General features: G+C 37.8%; 1 protein-coding gene and 1 long non-coding RNA gene across 5 annotated transcripts in view; one reads left to right on the forward strand and one right to left on the reverse strand.

Moving 5' to 3' along the window:
• Positions 1–18,197, forward strand: part of LOC148685666 (uncharacterized) — a 31,850-nt gene that overhangs the window by 8,330 nt on the left and 5,323 nt on the right. The window contains exons 3-4 of the long non-coding RNA XR_015950230.1: positions 14,939–14,994; positions 16,367–16,451. This is a non-coding gene — a long non-coding RNA (uncharacterized LOC148685666). The remainder of the gene's footprint in view (positions 1–14,938; positions 14,995–16,366; positions 16,452–18,197) is intronic.
• The window catches only part of NHLRC2 (NHL repeat containing 2), a 43,505-nt gene continuing 26,268 nt past the window's right edge, over positions 961–18,197 (reverse strand). For 3 of the 4 annotated variants that reach the window (XM_088670561.1, XM_035133213.3, XM_088670562.1), the window contains exons 6-11: positions 12,412–12,511; positions 11,482–11,713; positions 10,997–11,119; positions 9,567–9,776; positions 6,907–7,132; positions 961–6,167 (exon numbers count right to left, since the gene is read on the reverse strand). In XM_088670561.1, coding sequence (XP_088526687.1) covers positions 5,911–6,167; positions 6,907–7,132; positions 9,567–9,776; positions 10,997–11,119; positions 11,482–11,713; positions 12,412–12,511 — 1,148 coding nt within the window. In that variant the 3' untranslated portion in view covers positions 961–5,910. The remainder of the gene's footprint in view (positions 6,168–6,906; positions 7,133–9,566; positions 9,777–10,996; positions 11,120–11,481; positions 11,714–12,411; positions 12,512–18,197) is intronic. The other variant, XM_088670563.1, reaches the window with a different exon arrangement.

An 18,197-nucleotide genomic window follows, 5' to 3' on the forward strand; every position in this document is an offset into this window, starting at 1 on the left:
TGAAGGTCCTGTGTGAGTGCTTGGAGGCGGTTGGAGGATGGATGGCGGCTAACAGATTGAGATTGAATCCTGACAAGACAGAAGTACTGTTTGTGGGGGACAGGAGGCGGGCGGGTGTGGAGGACTCCCTGGTCCTGAATGGGGTAACTGTGCCCCTGAAAGACCAGGTGCGCAGCCTGGGAGTCATTTTAGACTCACAGCTGTCCATGGAGGCACAGGTCAACTCCGTGTCCAGGGCAGCTGTTTATCAGCTCCATCTGGTACGCAGGCTGAGTCCCTACCTGCCCACTGACTGTCTCTCCAGAGTGGTGCATGCTCTAGTTATCTCTCGCTTGGACTACTGCAATGCGCTCTACGTGGGGCTACCTTTGAAGGTGACCCGGAAACTACAACTAATCCAGAATGCGGCAGCTAGACTGGTGACTGGGAGCGGCCGCCGAGATCACATAACACCGGTCCTAAAAGACCTACATTGGCTCCCAGTACGTTTCCGAGCACAATTCAAAGTGTTGGTGTTGACCTTTAAAGCCCTAAACGGCCTCGGTCCGGTATACCTGAAGGAGCGTCTCCACCCCCATCGTTCTGCCCGGACACTGAGGTCCAGCTCCGAGGGCCTTCTGGCGGTTCCCTCATTACGAGAAGCCAAGTTACAGGGAACCAGGCAGAGGGCCTTCTCGGTAGTGGCACCCACCCTGTGGAATGCCCTCCCACTAGAGGTCAAAGAGAACAATTACCAGACCTTTAGAAGGCATCTCAAGGCAGCCCTGTTTAGGGAAGCTTTTAATGTTTGATGGATTTCTGTATTTTAGAATTTCTGTTTTTTTTGGAAGCCGCCCAGAGTGGCTGGGGGAACCCGGCCAGATGGGCGGGGTATAAATAATAAATTATTATTATTATTATGTACAAAAGAGAAATATAACAACAGGACAAAAATTTTGGAATAATAATAAAACACTCAAACAGTTTTAGCTCTTGGTTTTATTATATAGTTTAATATAGCTTTTCTGTTATTAGCTATCTTTGTAAAATTACCAAAGATTTCAAACATATTACTTTCTTTTCCTTTTATATAAATTTAAAAGCTCACAACCTTATTGCAAAGATTACATTTTCAAAGGCACATTCAACAGTTCACTTAAATATATTCTGGGATTAACTCTGAACCATAGAATCATAAAGTTGTAGTGTTGGAAGGTACCCCAAGGGTCATCTAGTCCCACTCTCTGCAATGAGGAATTTCAACTGGAGTGTTCCACATTAGCGAAAGATGATCTGTTGCTCTGTGTGCATCTCCCTCAGTACAATTCAAATCTGACTCTGACAGAAGCCAAAAGAATCTTGCACTCATTTGAGAAACTTTATCAGATGTATTCAAGTAACAGGAAGAGGAAGTGATAAAGCATATTGAAGTGAGGCAAATTAAAATCTAGAAATATGGGGAAAGTAGGTTCTCTATACCCTAGCAGCACTTGCTGTAGCAAGCTTGGTTTGTTTCAGGTAGCAGAAAATGGAACTGAAACCAACAGGACCTGTTAACGTTCACAACTCACTAAAGTACCAGCAACAGTGGGAAGCTTTTAAATCTGAATATAATTTAAATCTAAAAATAAAAATCTAAATTTAAAATAAAATCACTATACATAAGTTATCTGTGCCCCATGGATCCCAAAGTTCTTAGTATCAAAGCTTAAAAAAGAAAAAGGTTAATATTCATATTTTATTGAAAATATTTAAACAAGATAAAGTGAAGGAATAAAAAAGGAAACAAAAACTGCATATAAAGTACAAAATGTGAAAAGCTGAAAATGTGATGGGGTGTTAAAAGCCCTTTAATTGCAATATATCACATACAGAATTAAACTGCATTAGCTCAAACACACATAATGCTTGCGCTTAAGTCACTATAAGAATATCTTCTTCTGCATCAGAATAATCATGAAAAAGCAGGAGCATGACAAACAAATCAACTACTGTAAAACACAGCTCAAGATGTTCACTGTGAGGTTAGATCATATTTTCCCCCTTCAACGTACATAATTTTCTGCCTTCTGGAATATGACTTTCAATTTGAGATTTTCTGATAATGCATATGCTAGCAAAACACAAAAACAAAATCAGTTCCAGACCTATCTTAATTAAGGACCTCAGCCAGTTTATTTTGATTCAGCTGACTCTAGTTTAAGTAAGTTAAAGGAAAGCTATCCAGTTTACTTCCTCTACTGTAGCATCAAAAGTATATTTTCATTTTATGTCATTTATCCAACAAAGTCCAGGTGCCTTAAAAGAGTTTAAATGTCTTTTAATAAAACAAACCCACATAAAACTGGACTAGAACTTCAAACTATACTTCTAGTCAACTCTGTTAACAAATGCAAATTATAGAGAGATAAACAGAAAACACACACAAATAGGATGTCCCAAAGTGCAAAACAGCATAAGTGATCAGTGGCATTTTTTAAGCACCTGCATAGCTGCTTACTGGTTAAGTTTAGCATAAGGTGAACAACCTGCAGTGAGCCTCAGGTTCATGTGCTCCCCATAATCTCCAGCATGATCCTGAGATCAAAAGCTCTTGTTTCCAATTTCAATCAGATAGTGTAGCAGGTTGTCCAAACCATAAATTTGCTCAATGTAAACTATTGTTTGCTTAAGCCAGCCAGCTTCATAAACTATGGTTTTAGGTTAGGTTGTTATTAGCATTAACAACACTTTATCAGGTTTGGATATCAAAACAAGTTGCGGTTAATCTAAGCCAGAAGCAAAAGCTTCTCAATTCCTGCTCGTGGCCACTGTAGAAGAGGAGGGAGATGGTTCATTCTCATCACATTAAGCTATGGTATGCCATGATGTCTGAACCAGGCCAACATGAACCTGTTTATTCAATTTTATGTCAAGGAGAAGCTAAAATAGGAGGGTGGGGATAACAGGTCAGCAACACACATTTTATTGATTTTGTTTCAGTGTAATGTTCTGAAGTTGACAGAATATTTGTACAAGTGTACTGCCATTTCTTTTTACTTCTTTCCTCATAACTATCAGTGTAGTGGGTGGATACAATTTGAACCGCCCTTTTGCTCTAGGGCTTTTCACTGGACAATCATTCCGACATGTTTAAAATTGGTATGCCATCAAAGAAGTAAATGAAATAATAAACTACACTTACACAAACATTCCAAGCTGGAGTCCTTAATTTTCTAACATTTGACAAGTGCCTGCCAGCCTTTGAAAATGTTTAAACCACAACAACTGCAAGGTCAGTGTTGAAAGCTACTTGATTAGAAAAGAAAGTGGTTGAAAAATATAGCTGGTTTTGCAATGTGGGGGAATGGTATGAAAGCTGAAATCCTATTTTTACTTACCTCGGAGTATCTCTGTTGAGCTGAAAAGACATGTATAGCATAGTACCCTGGTGTCTGGTTTAGGAATAGCCAATGTAGTGCCTTCCAGCTGTTGTTGGACTTCCAACTCCCATCAGCCCCAGCCAACAGTGATGAAGGCCGGAAATGATTTGAGTTGTAATCAAATCCAGAAGGAATCACTTGAGTTACTACTTAAAGTGGCCTAATTAAACTGGTTTTTCAAAGTGTTAGCGATGCAGCTACCTTGCTGCAACTGAAAAAGTCTGGAATGTTTGTGTAAACTACCTGGAAACCACATGTATCCCATCTTGAGTTCTATGATGGAAGCAAGGCTATATATAAATGTATTAAATTAATATTAATAACTACTAAATTACACTCTGAATCCATTCTATACCACTAATCTAAAATTATTTTCCATACTCTAACGGAAGTCTCCAATCAAATGCAGTAAAATAAATATAAGTAAACTTAAGAAGATAATGCAACATTTAGCCTTTTTGTAGAAAGCAACTGCTGTGGCAAATTATCACCTACCCTTAATGGCTTTTACACAAAAGCAATAAATTCACCTTTACTCATAAAAAAGAGGCAAACTAACATTGAGTCCAGAAGAAAGTTATTTTTAGTATCCTGTCCATTGGGAATGGACAGAACCCATTAGTTTCCAGAGCAAAGAGAACAGTTTAACTTAGTGGCGTTTTCTTTGAAAAACAGAAAGCTTTTTTAAACCTAGTGATTGAAAATGTGTGAACTGGTTCCTGGATTTTAGCCAACAAAGAATTTAAAAGATCATTGTAAAAAGGCTGGAACAATTTACATTATTAAAAAAATGAGTTACTAATCACTTGCCCTTTCTTGTCACTCTGGAATAGTGCATTTTTCTCTCTGTATAAAAAAAAGCCACATGCATGAACTTACTTAAGAGTTCCAAAACCTGGCGTGAATGATAGGCCAGGAAGGCTGCTGAACTATTCAAATTTTAGACAGTGCTGGAAGAAATACTGTTATTTTTGGTATTAGAGTGACCTTTTAACTCTCAGCTATGCTGGCAAGTGATCATGAAGAGGAAGAAAAGCCATACCACACCATATGGTTTCCCCTTCAAACACAAACATTTGATAATTCTTCAGCAACATCTTAAGATAGTTTTAGAGTAGGAAAAGTCTCAGACCAGTATTCTAGCCATTTAACGTCTGAGTGTTAGTGAAGCTGTGAACTAGTTCAGAAGGGTCATTAAAATCAACATGCTGCTCCAGGTATATTCAATGTGATTTTTCCTAACTTTTGCACAGGAAGATATACCACTTTGGTGCACATCATGTGCATATGTGTATCCAAATCTGTCTCTTCAAACATATGTAAGATGCTTATTTTGAAAAGCTTTTTACAATTGTGTTTACTCGAGTTTAACATTTTTCTTTCTTTATGCAAGGCTGGTGGCAACCAAATGCAAAGATTATTGATTTACTTCCACTGAGCTTTGTGTTAAATCCATCATAGACTCCAGCAACTAATAATTTTGGTGAACAATGATTTTAACGGCCTCTTGGAAGAACTTGTGTATTATAAAAAAAACAATGATAATGATGCCCCAAGACTTTCAAAGTAACATATACTGTACCGGTAAATCTAAGTGATACTATCAAAACCTTTTGTAAAGCATTATGGTGCTAAGGAAACATGTCCATAGTCTGGCATAGATACAAAGTGTGGTTAATGTCCATTTGGTTTTAACACAGCACTGCCAAAAATCTGAACAAGAAATCTTAATATTAGGAAATAATAACTTTAGCCTAACATAATTAAATAATGAAGTTTTCACCATTATATGTGAATAGACATGGCAGTTAGTGAAAAAATACAGAATTCCACTGCTAAGTAGATAGGTAATAGAAAACAAACATGGACCTCTCATAAATTGTTATCCAGAAAACATAAGGCATAAGTTAGTTTTATATAACTGAGCTTATTTGCATAAAAAAATAAGCCTAGCTCACTTTAGGATCATTTCAGAATACACCAGTTCCTTCAATACAAAATACTATGGGGAAAATATAGTGTTTTTAATTGAGAAAAATATATATCCACATTTCAACCATTTATTCTGGGAGAAAAATACACTTTGGCTTTTGTTTAGCCCCAAATCAATCTGACCATACTTAACAGCAAATTTCTTATACAATATTACAGCATTGGGATCCTTGTTAAGAATATCCACTATTCACACAATGACCCAAAGACACTTCTGCATTTATTGCTTATGCTGCAAGAAAAAAAAGGACTAGAATTTTATTACACTTTGCATGATTCAGCACAATGCATTTCTACTTCATCTGATCACACTTATCAGAGTTATTTTCCACAAGCTTTCAAGGTGAACTTGGCACCAACCTACACGGCTAAATTTGTTATACTCTGCTGGAAGACCAGACGTGAAAAGGTGGGGGAAGGGGAAAACTGCAAATCAACAAACAATTTCTTCCTGTATCAAAAGTAGGCAGTAGTAAATAAAAGATAAATAAGTGCTTTTTTGTTTGCTTTGGCTTAGTTAAAATGCATATATAAGCTCAATCAGAGATGTTCTACCTTGGCTTGCATTAGCTATATGGAAAGTCTGGTTGAATGAGACTCCTTTCATCATGCAGGCACTGCTGTCCTTGCTACAGTAATAGAGGCACGCTTTGATTGACAGTACAACTTCAGATGAGAGGCAGTTCATGGGTATTCGCAATGGAATTATAGGCTGTTTACAAATGTCCTCAATTTCTCCATATGTGTCCTGTTCGTGAAGCAGCCATTCACTGCCTAGAAAAAAGGTATTCCCTCATTATGTTAGAGTTTTATCTTAATTTGAATGATGTATTTTCTTCTTTTGTGAAAGCTCAATCATAAAATAATATTTTAGTGCACAAAATATGTGGGCTGGGATTCAAAGAACCAAGAACAGAAGGGGAGAACGCACCAGTGCTGCTCTTTTGCAAACTTTTTTGCAATGAGAACATATAAGGGATTCTGTTACAGTATAAGAAACAGTGAATATGGAAAAGATGGGCTCTGGTGTATAAACCCTGGTGGTCCATGAATAAGTCTTTATAATGAGCCTGTACAAAGTCTTACACAAGAGTTTAAGCAAATCTAGAAACTCCTCCAGATTTAGGGTCACTTTCCTCACCTAGTGCTCTTCTGCTTTGTCAAAAACATTTTTGCTGTGAGCAGGAAAACCGTTCCACTAGCAGAAGCACACCATTGGATCCAGTTCTAAACTGGCAATTTATCTGAAACATTAGAAGATAACTTCATGGCCCATAACAATTCTGATGATGAAACGACAGCAATTTCATTCTGAATGAAAGCAAATACGGTAGGTCTGACCAGAATCTGGTTTTAACTAATACGTATGGGATCTTTTTACATTAAATCGATAAAACTATTACACAGAAAAGCTACATAGTGATTTAAAATAAATGTACTGTGATAGCTTGGCTAAAAGAGCATTAAAAAACTCAGCAGCTATTTACACTAAATAGCAACTGAGGCCCTTTACCTTCTGATGTGAGAAACCATGAACTGGGCGCTTCTTCAGTCAGTTTGGTATTTGGAGGAAGGCTGAGTTTCAGTGCAAACTGAAGTTCCTGGCCAGGGCTCACAGTCAGTGAAGGTAGCTGAAGATTTGGAGCAGATTTAGGCAGCTTTGGTAATTTTGTCGTATCAGTCTTTTGCACAGATGGACCATCCTGAGTGTCTCCGGTGTTGGCATTCTGGAGAGGTAGCTATCAAAGAAACAGAAAGGAAAGTTCATTTGTTTTGAAGTATAATTTCATATTCTAAGACGTGGAAAAGTCACAGCCAACAGTTTGATATTGTTACTGTATAGAAAATACAGTGGTACCTCGCAAGACAAAGTTTTCTATGGCCGCGCTTCGCAATACAATTTTTTTTGGCATTTTTTTTTGTTGCAAACCATGCTTCGCAAGACGAAATTATCGCAAGACGAAGTGACTCACGGAATGAATTAATTTCATCTTGCGAGGCACCACTGTATAATAATAACAACCACTGTGAAATCTGCCAAACTTCCTCAGGCTTGATCCCTTATTTCAGAGAACCAAGGCCAAGAACAGGCTCCACGCTCCATTACAATGCCTGGGAAAACTTCTGATAGGCAGTGAGAATGCATAAATTGAGATGGATTCCCAACACTATACTGCAGCCTTTCTCAGTCTTGGGCTCCCAGATGTTGTTGGATTAAAATTCCCATCATCCCTGGCTAGCAGGATCAGTGGAAAGGAGGATGTGAGCTGTAGTCCAACAACATCTGGAGGCCACAAAGTTGGCCACCCATTCAAATACTGTTTTTTCTTCATCTTAAGATGACATGAACAATGTTTTAAACAAAAGATGCTTGTTACAAATTACTATAAAGGAGATTTTACAGAATCTGGCACAGTTTATACGTTTCCAGTGTATTTGTCAGCTTTCAGGTCAAACAAAAAAGTAAATAAATATTACTTCTCTTGGCAGTTTTGACTTGTTTAGATGCAAATGCTGTATAGTCTAAACAGATACTTAGCTCCATTAGTTCAAGAAAATTCACTTGAATTTGTTAAGGAATTTGTTAAGGAAGTATCAGCAGCAGCTGATGAGTGTTATATGATAAATACATTCCTTTGAATAGTTTTATAAAAAAAATACAATCTACTCATATATCATAACAATGTACAACAATATATAGAGGTATATAAAAACAAAACCCAAATTATCAGAAAAATAATTGGCACAACTTGAAAAAACACTTATATGTAAGTAAGGCAGAGTCAAAACCTGAAGGTGGCTGTAATATTGGCTATACTTCTTTATATGAAGTATACTTAACAGTGTTATTTGTTTATCTCCCAAGTTAAAAACTGGGTTAATTTATTTAAACCAAAGCAATTCGAAATAAGTTTGTCATTTATGCTTCTTCATATGATTCCTAAACAATGATGAAAATCTGACAACTTTACCAGAGAATAAGGGTTGGAAATCGGATCCTCATCCTAGAAACCATGTGACAAATTCATGCCTGTCAGTAATCTTTTAGGACCAGAGTTGTTGTATGGTGTTAATATCCCAGTCCTATGCAAAGGCTGGTATGTGCAAGGCCATGGAGAAATAAGTGAAAGTTAAGGATGGTATTCAATTAAGTTTTATTCAGAGTAGACCCATTGAAAGTAATAGACCAAAATAGCATGTTCATTAATTTTAATGAGTCTACTCTGAGTAAGCCTTAACTATCACCCTATGAGTGACTAATTCTGCCTTGGACAAGTCTTATATTGCTGTTTCTGGGTATCTGTTGTGATGTCCAGACTCTGGTTCCAGGTGGGTTGTACTTCCTCTGAAGGAACAAGTGTGCTGCTTTGGAATTCTGCTAGACTCAGTCTTTTCTTTTTTTTTCTTTGAAGTGGCAAGGAGAGCTGACAATAGTGAAGACTTTATCCTTAACTTCCCAGACTTCATTGGGAAAGTGAAGTTCTAGTACTGTACTAGATCAAGACCATTATGAGCTGAACATGAATGTCAGTGAGAAATTGGCCTAGTTAGTAATGGGGACGGGGAGGAGCAATTCCTGAGTTCAATATCATGAGAAATGGTGTAATTCCTAGGTTTTTAGAAGAAAGCACCTGATCTGCTGCAGCTACAGGAGTCTGTTAACTTACTGTGCCAAGCTCAGAGGGCCTATTTATTTGATAGTTTGAAGCACTTTGCACATTTTATAAGTGTTTCATCTCATTTGTTTTCACAAGCTGGACCTATTATTTCCATTTTACTGGGGGAGGAGGGCACAGACATGAAGCAGAGAGAGTACATGGTGTTTAAGGCTGCTCTTTAGACTAAGATGAGACTTGAATCAGGTCTCCTATATCCAAGTTGAACAGTGCTATGAAAGCTGAAGTTTCTGTATCTCTGCTTACTCTAACTGCACTAGTGTCCTTTCCAACCTCTTAAAACAGATGGAACATTTATTTTAAGCCTAACAGGATATCCTTAACACAAAAGCTGTTCTGTTTGCCAGATCATTATATAACACGATGAGAATGCATTTACTGCTATGCTTCATGCTATCTGGGCAGTAGCATTAGGATATTTGACGAAAGATGACCCAACTATAATAACTTATCCAAAGTTGAAAGTCCCAGATAAAGTTCTATAAAGGTGGCTTACCAGTGAAACAATTTTGGTTTCTAAATCTAGCACTTTAATTTGATGATTGTTTGTGTCTGCAACATAGAGCAAACGACCTCCGTCTTCAACACACAGGCCTCCGGGTTCATTGAAAGTTGAAGAAGTGAAGCTGGAACCGATGACACTGCTCGCTTCCCCTGTACCTGCCAATGTAGCACAATTCTTCATCTTGGGATCTACAAATTTAATCTAGAGAAAAGCAAAACACAAGGAACTTTGTAAATAATAAAACAGAATCGTGTACTTATTTTTACTATACTACTGATGATAAAATTCTGAAGAAAGTAAAGTAGAGAACAGTGTCACAATAAGAGAAAATGCTGCCTGCTAAGTGTCCTGCCTTCACAGAGGGGGAGCTTGTATTTCCAGTATCAAGAAGTGTGGTTTGTTTCACTCCCAACATACTATGATCTGTAGACAAGGTCTATTCTCGACTTACTGACTGTGGCTTGTTGGGACCAAAACGAACAACAATCCCTGATTCAGACATAATGCTAACTCAGGCTTCATTGTTGTTTTCTCTCAATATGAGCAGGGAGGACCAAAACAACCAAGAAAGGCATGTTCATGGTATACCAGCAACTAACATCTACAATGAAGTGTAAACTGGGCCACTGAACAAACTTCTTGCTTGCTATGGTATTATAGGCCAGTAATAATTAAGATGTTCAAGTGTTATTAGCAGTATGAGGGATTTGAAGTACTGTACTCATAAAGTCACTTTCCTGAGTGCTTATGAAAAATATATATTATAAGTGACTCCCAAAATTTCTGCAGGAAAAGTAGTGCCAAAATGCAAGCCCTTTTCATGTTTCTTGAAGATGTGTCATTTTTTGTCAAAGTGCATATGACTGCACCAGCTATCTCTGACATGCTTTACAGGGCTCTCTGCAGCCATCATTACCATAGATCTGGATCACCACATCAGTAATACCTACAAGTGACCCATGTTTACAATGACTCAGCAGCTCTTTATGGACATGACTAGTACACAGCTGAAAGAGCTTGGGTTTGCGTCATCAGGCAAACCTAGGGAAGAGGGAATGCAATTTTTCAGTCTTCTGTGCAATTGTCCAGGACTTTCTCAGTACTACCACTGTCCACAGCTTTATTGCTTTTAGGTGTCACAAATGAGAGTCCCGACATTGGACTTGTTTCGGGGGTCCATATAAGCAAATGGGAATACAGACTTAGCACCTTTATTGCCTCTCCATATAATCAAAAGCGTCTTCCACAAAAAAGCAGAAGTCGACAAAAAAACCAACAACTTTTATAACATACATAAACGAATTATCATTTGTTTCTTAACTCCAACTAACAATTTTACTGAATACCTAAAACGTAACTTTGTATTAGTGTTGGCGAAATGAAACTCAAGCAGTTTTAAATAATGCACCATGCAGGCTCACCTTATGATTATAGGAATCTGCAACATAAAGGAGATTTCTTTTCTTGTCCCAGGTTACTCCTAAGGGATGCTGTAGCTTTGCATTTATTCCAGCTCCATCAAGATCACCAAAGGCAAATAAATTCTTTTTTCAAAAGCATATATAGAATATATATACACAGAGAGAGTTACACAATTATTAAATTGGTTCAATTATTATTATTTAGTGCAAATAAACTAAGATTCTTGCTGAACATGATGGATCTTCAAACTATCAATTCAAAGCACAATAAAACCATTAGCAGTTAAACCAGCTATATGAAGTCAACATTTTAGAATGACAGGGAAGGAGCACTACCACAGTGATCAAGTTTGTATTAACAATTGCTATCATAACTTTTATAAGACATGAATAGTCATACAAAATAAGCTTACACACCACATTGCTATTGGGCATCTTGTTAAATCAAACTTGAGTAGGAACAGGAACAAACAGCAAGAACTTACCATTGGGTCTCTTTCTCCTCCTACAAGGTGTTTCACAGCTCCATCTTTCAGAGAAATGGTGCGCAGAGTGCTGCTTTCACTGTCTGCTACAAAAAGGTAGTTCCAAGGTTCTTCAGCAGCAACAGTCAGACCAGAAGGCTGGGCAAAGCCTGCTTTATGGGGATATGCATTATTTCGGTTCTCTTCATTTCCACTCCCAGCAAATCGAAGGCAGGTTCCTTTTTTCAAGTCACTAAAGGGGAGAAATGGGCATTTCCATTGTTCCTATGTTGTTATTTGAACATGCAGCCTGTTTCCCCCCCTCTACTATCACTTACTGTAAATAACTTGGATAATTCGAATAAAGGGGAAAATCTTCCTTTTTGCTTTTTACTCATTTTGAAGTAATCAGTTTTCTTTCCTGCTACAAGCGCTTCATTCTGAAAACAAGCAGGCCTTGTCCCCTTTTCCCTCTGGTTATGCTTTTCTAATTATATTAAGCAAAAAAATACTGACCAACAAATACACTTGCTTCGCTGGAAGCAAGAGCCTTTATGAACCAAGAGCTGATTAATCAGAACTGTTTGGATAATAAAGTAAAAGATGGAGAAACGTAAATACAGAAAAGTACAGCAAGATGTGATGCCTAATATTTATTGCATTTATATCCCACCTTCTTCTGTAGGAGCTCACGGTTCTCCTCCTCCTCCTCCTCCTCCTCCTCCTCCTCCTCCTCCTCCTCCTCATTTAATCCCTACAATCCTGCTGTTAGACTGAGATGTAGTGACTGGTTCAAGGTCACCCACTGATCTTCATGGTCAAGTGAGGATTTGAACCCTGGTCTCCCGGGTCTTATTCTGACACTCTAACCACTACACCTAGTGAGTCTACACATTCCACCCACCAATTATTGGCCTGGTGTTTCTAAACATGTCTAACACTCTAGCTTACCTTCCTTTTGGTAGTTTTCCACATTCTAACATGAGTGCCCAGATTTGATGTGTTCCTGCCATGGCAATCCACAGAACATCATCTTCGTGAGTTGATGAAACTATAAAAAAGGATTAACTTTGGATGAGCCCTTGTTGGAAGCTCTTCTCACATTTTTCATTAAAAAACAACAACAACCCAGCCCGATACTTTTCAAACATTCAGCCATTCAGTAAGATAAAATAATAATATGTTAGTATTATTGAATGTACAGGGGGAAACGGAATAAATATAAGAATTGAAGGGGAAATGGTCAGAAAAGAAGTATAAGTTTTGTTCGTAAGCGGCTCATGCTTTTCAGTGGCAAGTTGATATAAAGAAAACTGCCACAAAAATGAGTACACAATGGTATTTAACATTGTGGAAGATGTGGAAAATATATAATAAAAATTAATTTGTAAATCTGTGTGGCATAACTCAGAAATATTTGCAAACTCTTTCCCACACAGTTATTATTATTTATTAGATTTATACCTCACCCGTCCTCCCAAAGGAGCCCAGGGCTGCAAACACACAAGCAACAAAACAATTCAAATACCGTATTTTCCCGTGTATAAGACTAGGCTCCCCCCCAAAAAAAATAATGTCAAAAATCAGTGGCTGTCTTATACATGGATAGTGCAGAGGGTGGACTGGCGAATGGTTGTTGCCTTCCAAAAAGGGGGCATCTTATACATGGGGGCATCTTATAGACATAAAAATACAGTATATAAAAACAATTCCAATACAGAAACCAACTGGAAATGAGTGCTCCTTAAACTCTTGTTGAAGGAGGAAGGTCTTCAGCAGGCACTGAGAAGACAACTGGGATGGCGCCTGTCTAATATTCAATGGGAAGGAATTTCAAAATAGGTGTCATGACACTGCATTGTGCAGAATGGACCTCCTGATAAGATGGCATCTGCAGTGACTGAATGGGCATCTAAGATATGTGACAATACTTCACTACAGAAACCTAAATGTTTATGTCACATAGGTTCAAAAGCACAAACATAGAAAGTTCTAGTCAGAAATTGCATCATCTGTCAAAGCCTGGTAAAATGTGTCATTCAATAGCAGAACTAAGAAGAAAACTACTCTTCTTAGAAGCACAATTTCCTTTTCCCCTGTGGGGTGAGTACAGGAAAAGGAAGGGAGAGAAAGTCATTATAATTTCCTCTGGAAACCTAGGTCAAAACCTCCACAGTCTTTCTTGGCCAGTAAAAGCAATGGCATGAGCCAATGGGACGGGATATGGAAAGAGAAAGGTACTTTGTACTAACTTAAGTTCCGTTATGCATGACTTCAAAGTCTTTAAATGCAAAAAGAGTTCTTCTTTTCAGTACTACACCTCCAGCAGTGGACAATGAAGTTCAATATACCCAAAATATTAATCTTTGTTGGATCAATCTCAACTAAAAACAACAACAAACCATATAGATTCTAAAGCCATTTCCCATTGTTTAGGTTGTATGATACATTCTAATCTTCTATTTAACACCTCTATTAAGATCTTGAACTTCTATCTTACAAAGATCCATTAAGCATTTATAAAGAACAGTTATGGGTTCAGGATCCTTCCTTTTCTGAGCAACACAGGATTTTCCCTGAAAAGTGATGAACATATTTATTCATAATAATGCTTCGTTTGAAAGCAGAGTGCATTCTGGTGGACATTTTTAGGAACTAACATTTGGGCTTGATAACTGAAACACGTTATCAACTGCTGCAATCCTATGCACCCTGGCTTGAAAATACAGTCCACTAAAAATCAGCATGGCTTATTTTCAAATAAACATGCATAAAGATTGAGATGTAAGTGTTTATCTTTTTTTTTCTTTGAAATTTTATTGATGCAAACTTTCTCTTCAAAAGGTCAGTTAGTGCTGCGGTGTCACATGCAAAAGTACAGTAGATATATTTTATGTAAAGTAAGCATGCTTAAAATTCTATAAACATAAAAGAAAACAATTAAATAGTTTTACTCTTTGATCACATATGGAATGCTAACTAAGATATGCTTTCCTCTTCTTCAACTCTCAGCTAATCAGGCAAAACCAGGGGTATGCCAACAGAGAAAGATCTGTAGCATTGCCAGTTTCGATTCAAACTGGCAATGCAAAGGAAAGTATTTCCTTTGTGGGCATAGCGCAAGCTGTGCTTGCAGACGAACAACCTTTGTATTGCCAGCTAGAATTCAAGCTGGAGATGCAAAAGAATATTTGTGCTTAAAGCAAGCCCTGCTTTGCGGGGTAGGTAAGAGACATGGCTGCTAAGGAAAAATTGGGAACCTGAAAAGTGCACTCCCAGCTGTTCCTTGGCAAGCAAGGCTTACTGTAAGTGCTTGTCAGCAAGTCTGCTTGGGCAGAGAGCGGTTGTGCTTTGGAGTTTCTGACCAGGTACTTCGTAGCACAGCTGAACCTCACTCCAAGTGGACTTTCCTCTAAGCATGGATCAACTAACTGATCCTTACAGCAAGTCTCACTTCCTCCCAACCATTTCTTTCCAGCCATGCCGCTTCCTTTACAACACCTGACATCACAGATGACATCAGGAATGGGGCAGGTAGGCATTGTTTGGGAAAAGTGGTCTTACAGGGCAAACTGGAACTTGCGCAGGGCCTAATCTGATCCATGGGCCAGAGGTTTCCTATCCTTGGGCTCAACTGAATGCTATAAATTTTTAACACAGCTAGGTTACCTCAAATTATATTTTATCTTGAATGAGATTTATGGTAACGATATTATCTGCCAGAAGATATTTACCTACTTGATTTCCCTGTACAGCAGGGATGGTCAATTTTCTATGAAAACGGATGCCACATTATTCCAAACAGCTGTCAGGTCTATAAAAAAGTTGGCAGTTGGAATCTGATAGGTATGCAGCACGTGCACTCATAACACTGTACTGGACACAAATATGTCATTAAAAAACTGCTTGAGGGGCTATATCTAAGTCACAGACTGCCAGCTGACAATCCCTGCTCTAGAGGAAAAACAAACAAAAGAGAGGAAGACAAACTTTCCAATTTGCCAGTTTATAGGCTTGATCTAACATCTGTTCCAATTACCAATCAAAATGCCACAGGATCTTGATAAATGCAATTATAGGGCTGCATAAACTATATTTCTAAAATAAAGGTGCCTATTTTGCACAATCTGCAATCTTTCCAGAGATTTAAAAAACAAAGTTGCCCTTTTTTTGTAAGCACTACACTCAATACAACACAAAGCTGCCCAGTATTTCATTATTTTATAGCACAATGTAGGATTGCAGTACATGCTATTCTTCTACCAGTTGCTTTAAAATAAAATAAAAATACTTTCATGCAGTCAACATGGGCTGTCCTTGAAACTCTTGTAGGTTGTTATTGGTGAACAATATATTACCATACACGCAGGTCCTGCTTTCTGAACACTTGCTATGCGAAAATTCACTAATCCAAACCTCATTATATGCATGTCAGATTCAGATATCCAAACAGCCAGAGTCTGCACACTTTCTTATTATTTTGTGCTTTGCTGGTCGGTGGCAGCCATTTTTGGCCAGAAACCATGCAGGGAGGGAGTGGGGAGATTGGACAAATCAGGGAACAGAAGAGCTTGGACAAATCCGTTATTCCTTTGTCTCTACAGTGGACCCTCTGGATACGCATTTAATTTGTTCCAGGGCTCTGTGGGCACACCAAAAATTCCGTATCGAGAGGTGCCGCTTCTGCGCATGCGGCGAAACCCAGAAAAATACTTCCAGGTTTGCTGCTTTCACAACCCGAAGTTTACGTTACTCGAGAGTAACGCAACCCAAGGGTCTACTGTATTTTGCTGGTTGGCTGCAGTCATTTCAGGAAGAAGCTATGGAGGGACAGGGGAGAGAGATTGGACAAATCAGAGTTTAGAAATGTTTCCACTGTTTACACCTTGTTGTTGTTGTTGTTTAGTCATGTCTGACTCTTCGTGACCCCATGGACCAGAGCACGCCAGGCCCTCCTGTCTTCCTACAGCTCTCCAAATACAAATCACGAGGTATTTCTTTTCACTTATAAAGATTCTGCCCCCTCCCTGTAATTTTGGTTTTTTGTTGCTCTATAGAAATTAATATCTATTGCAATATAGCACTGATGTACAGAAAATTGTAACATATACCTGGCCTAGGAAGTATTAAGATAATTATTATCATTGTTCAGATTTCTAGGCAGATTGTTAAATATGCATATCAAGATAAACAATCATTGTATTTTAGATTTTATGGAAGCATTTTAAATACAAAGTAGTCTCTTTCCATAGAAAATGGCTATGTCGTAAAAAAAATATTGGTCAGATCTCCCTCTAAGAAAATTACTTTTGCAAGAGATCCTAGAAAGAGTACATTTCCTACTATATTTCCTGAGAGATTTTGGAGCAAAAAGAAGTCTTTCATGACTCAAAATATGCATTCCATCACAAGAAGTGACGCAAACAACATTAAAAAAAATAAAACAGAAAACTGAAACTTGTTGGCTTTTGTCACTGAGCAAAGAAAGAAAAAGAAACTGTATTTAATCTGTGCTATATTAAAGAAAGGAAGGAGGGAAAAACAATTACCATATATAGCTGTACCTCCTCAGATATTTTATAAAACACTCACTGTATTCCACAGTTCTGAACAGAGTTATGTTGAGATTCTCACTGCTTTTATAATCACATGCAGGATATGGCAAGGGCTAAGGCCTTACTATATCACAACAGCCATTAATGGTCCAAAAATCCAGGAAATAATTGGCTTTTCTCAATGTCTACAAAACAAGAACTAAAATACAGAAGTATTTTATATAGTCTCCCTTAGTTTAAACAATAAGCTTATTACAAAATAGTTTCATCTGACCCATGAGCAAGGAATGTTATTTTTTAATCTAAAGTGGACACACTGCAGATTTTTTAAAAATACAACAGATGAGCCTTATTGAAAAATCTCAGAGGAAACCAAAATATTGTACTTAAAAACATGTCTCTCACTATGCTAGTAGAATCCCCAGTTACACTTTACAATCCTTCTATGGATTTACCTAAAGCACTTTTACTATGAAACAGCTACCCTAATAAAAATAATAAAGTAATTCCTTCACTTTTAAGTAGTTAAACTCCACATTCCAGCTAAGGAGTAGTTTCAGAGCAACAGCTTATCCTTATTAGGGAATATACATTCTCACTGCCAGCGCTGTTTGCAGTATCAAAGCATTTTATTTTTGCTTTGCGATTACAGCTGCACTGTAAAGACGAATCAACAATAAAATGCAGATAGTGATGGATTAATAATCCTCATAACTGCATTCCTTTTACCTTTCCTGTAAAAAAAAAGAGTCATTTTCATTCTATCTAAGAATTCAAGGATAACCATTTCTCTATAAATGGATTGACTCAGGTAGGCAATATACACGCCCAGCTTTCTCCACTATCAATAGTGTGCAGCAGTCCATCCTATTTACCATCCTAGTTACTGGGGGGGGGGGGATCTCCCTAGTAGTCCCAACACAACAGGCCAGGGAAACAGACCTACCTAGTAAACCTATGGCTAGGACTGTATCACTTTCATGATGGAATGCTGCACCATACAAAACATCTCTTGACACAAAAACTAAATTTGGGGAAATGGTTATGGCTTGCAATTTCTCTGGCACATTTCATCTGTGTAGAGATCTTTATTTTTTGAACACATATACCGTGTTTCTCCTAAAATAAGACACGTCTTATATTATTTTTTCCTCCAAAAAAACACACCACGGCTTATTTTCA

The sequence above is a fragment of the Zootoca vivipara genome, chromosome 5, assembly GCF_965207765.1.
Source record: "Zootoca vivipara chromosome 5, rZooViv2.hap1.1, whole genome shotgun sequence".
Classification (NCBI taxonomy): Eukaryota; Metazoa; Chordata; class Lepidosauria; order Squamata; family Lacertidae; genus Zootoca; species Zootoca vivipara.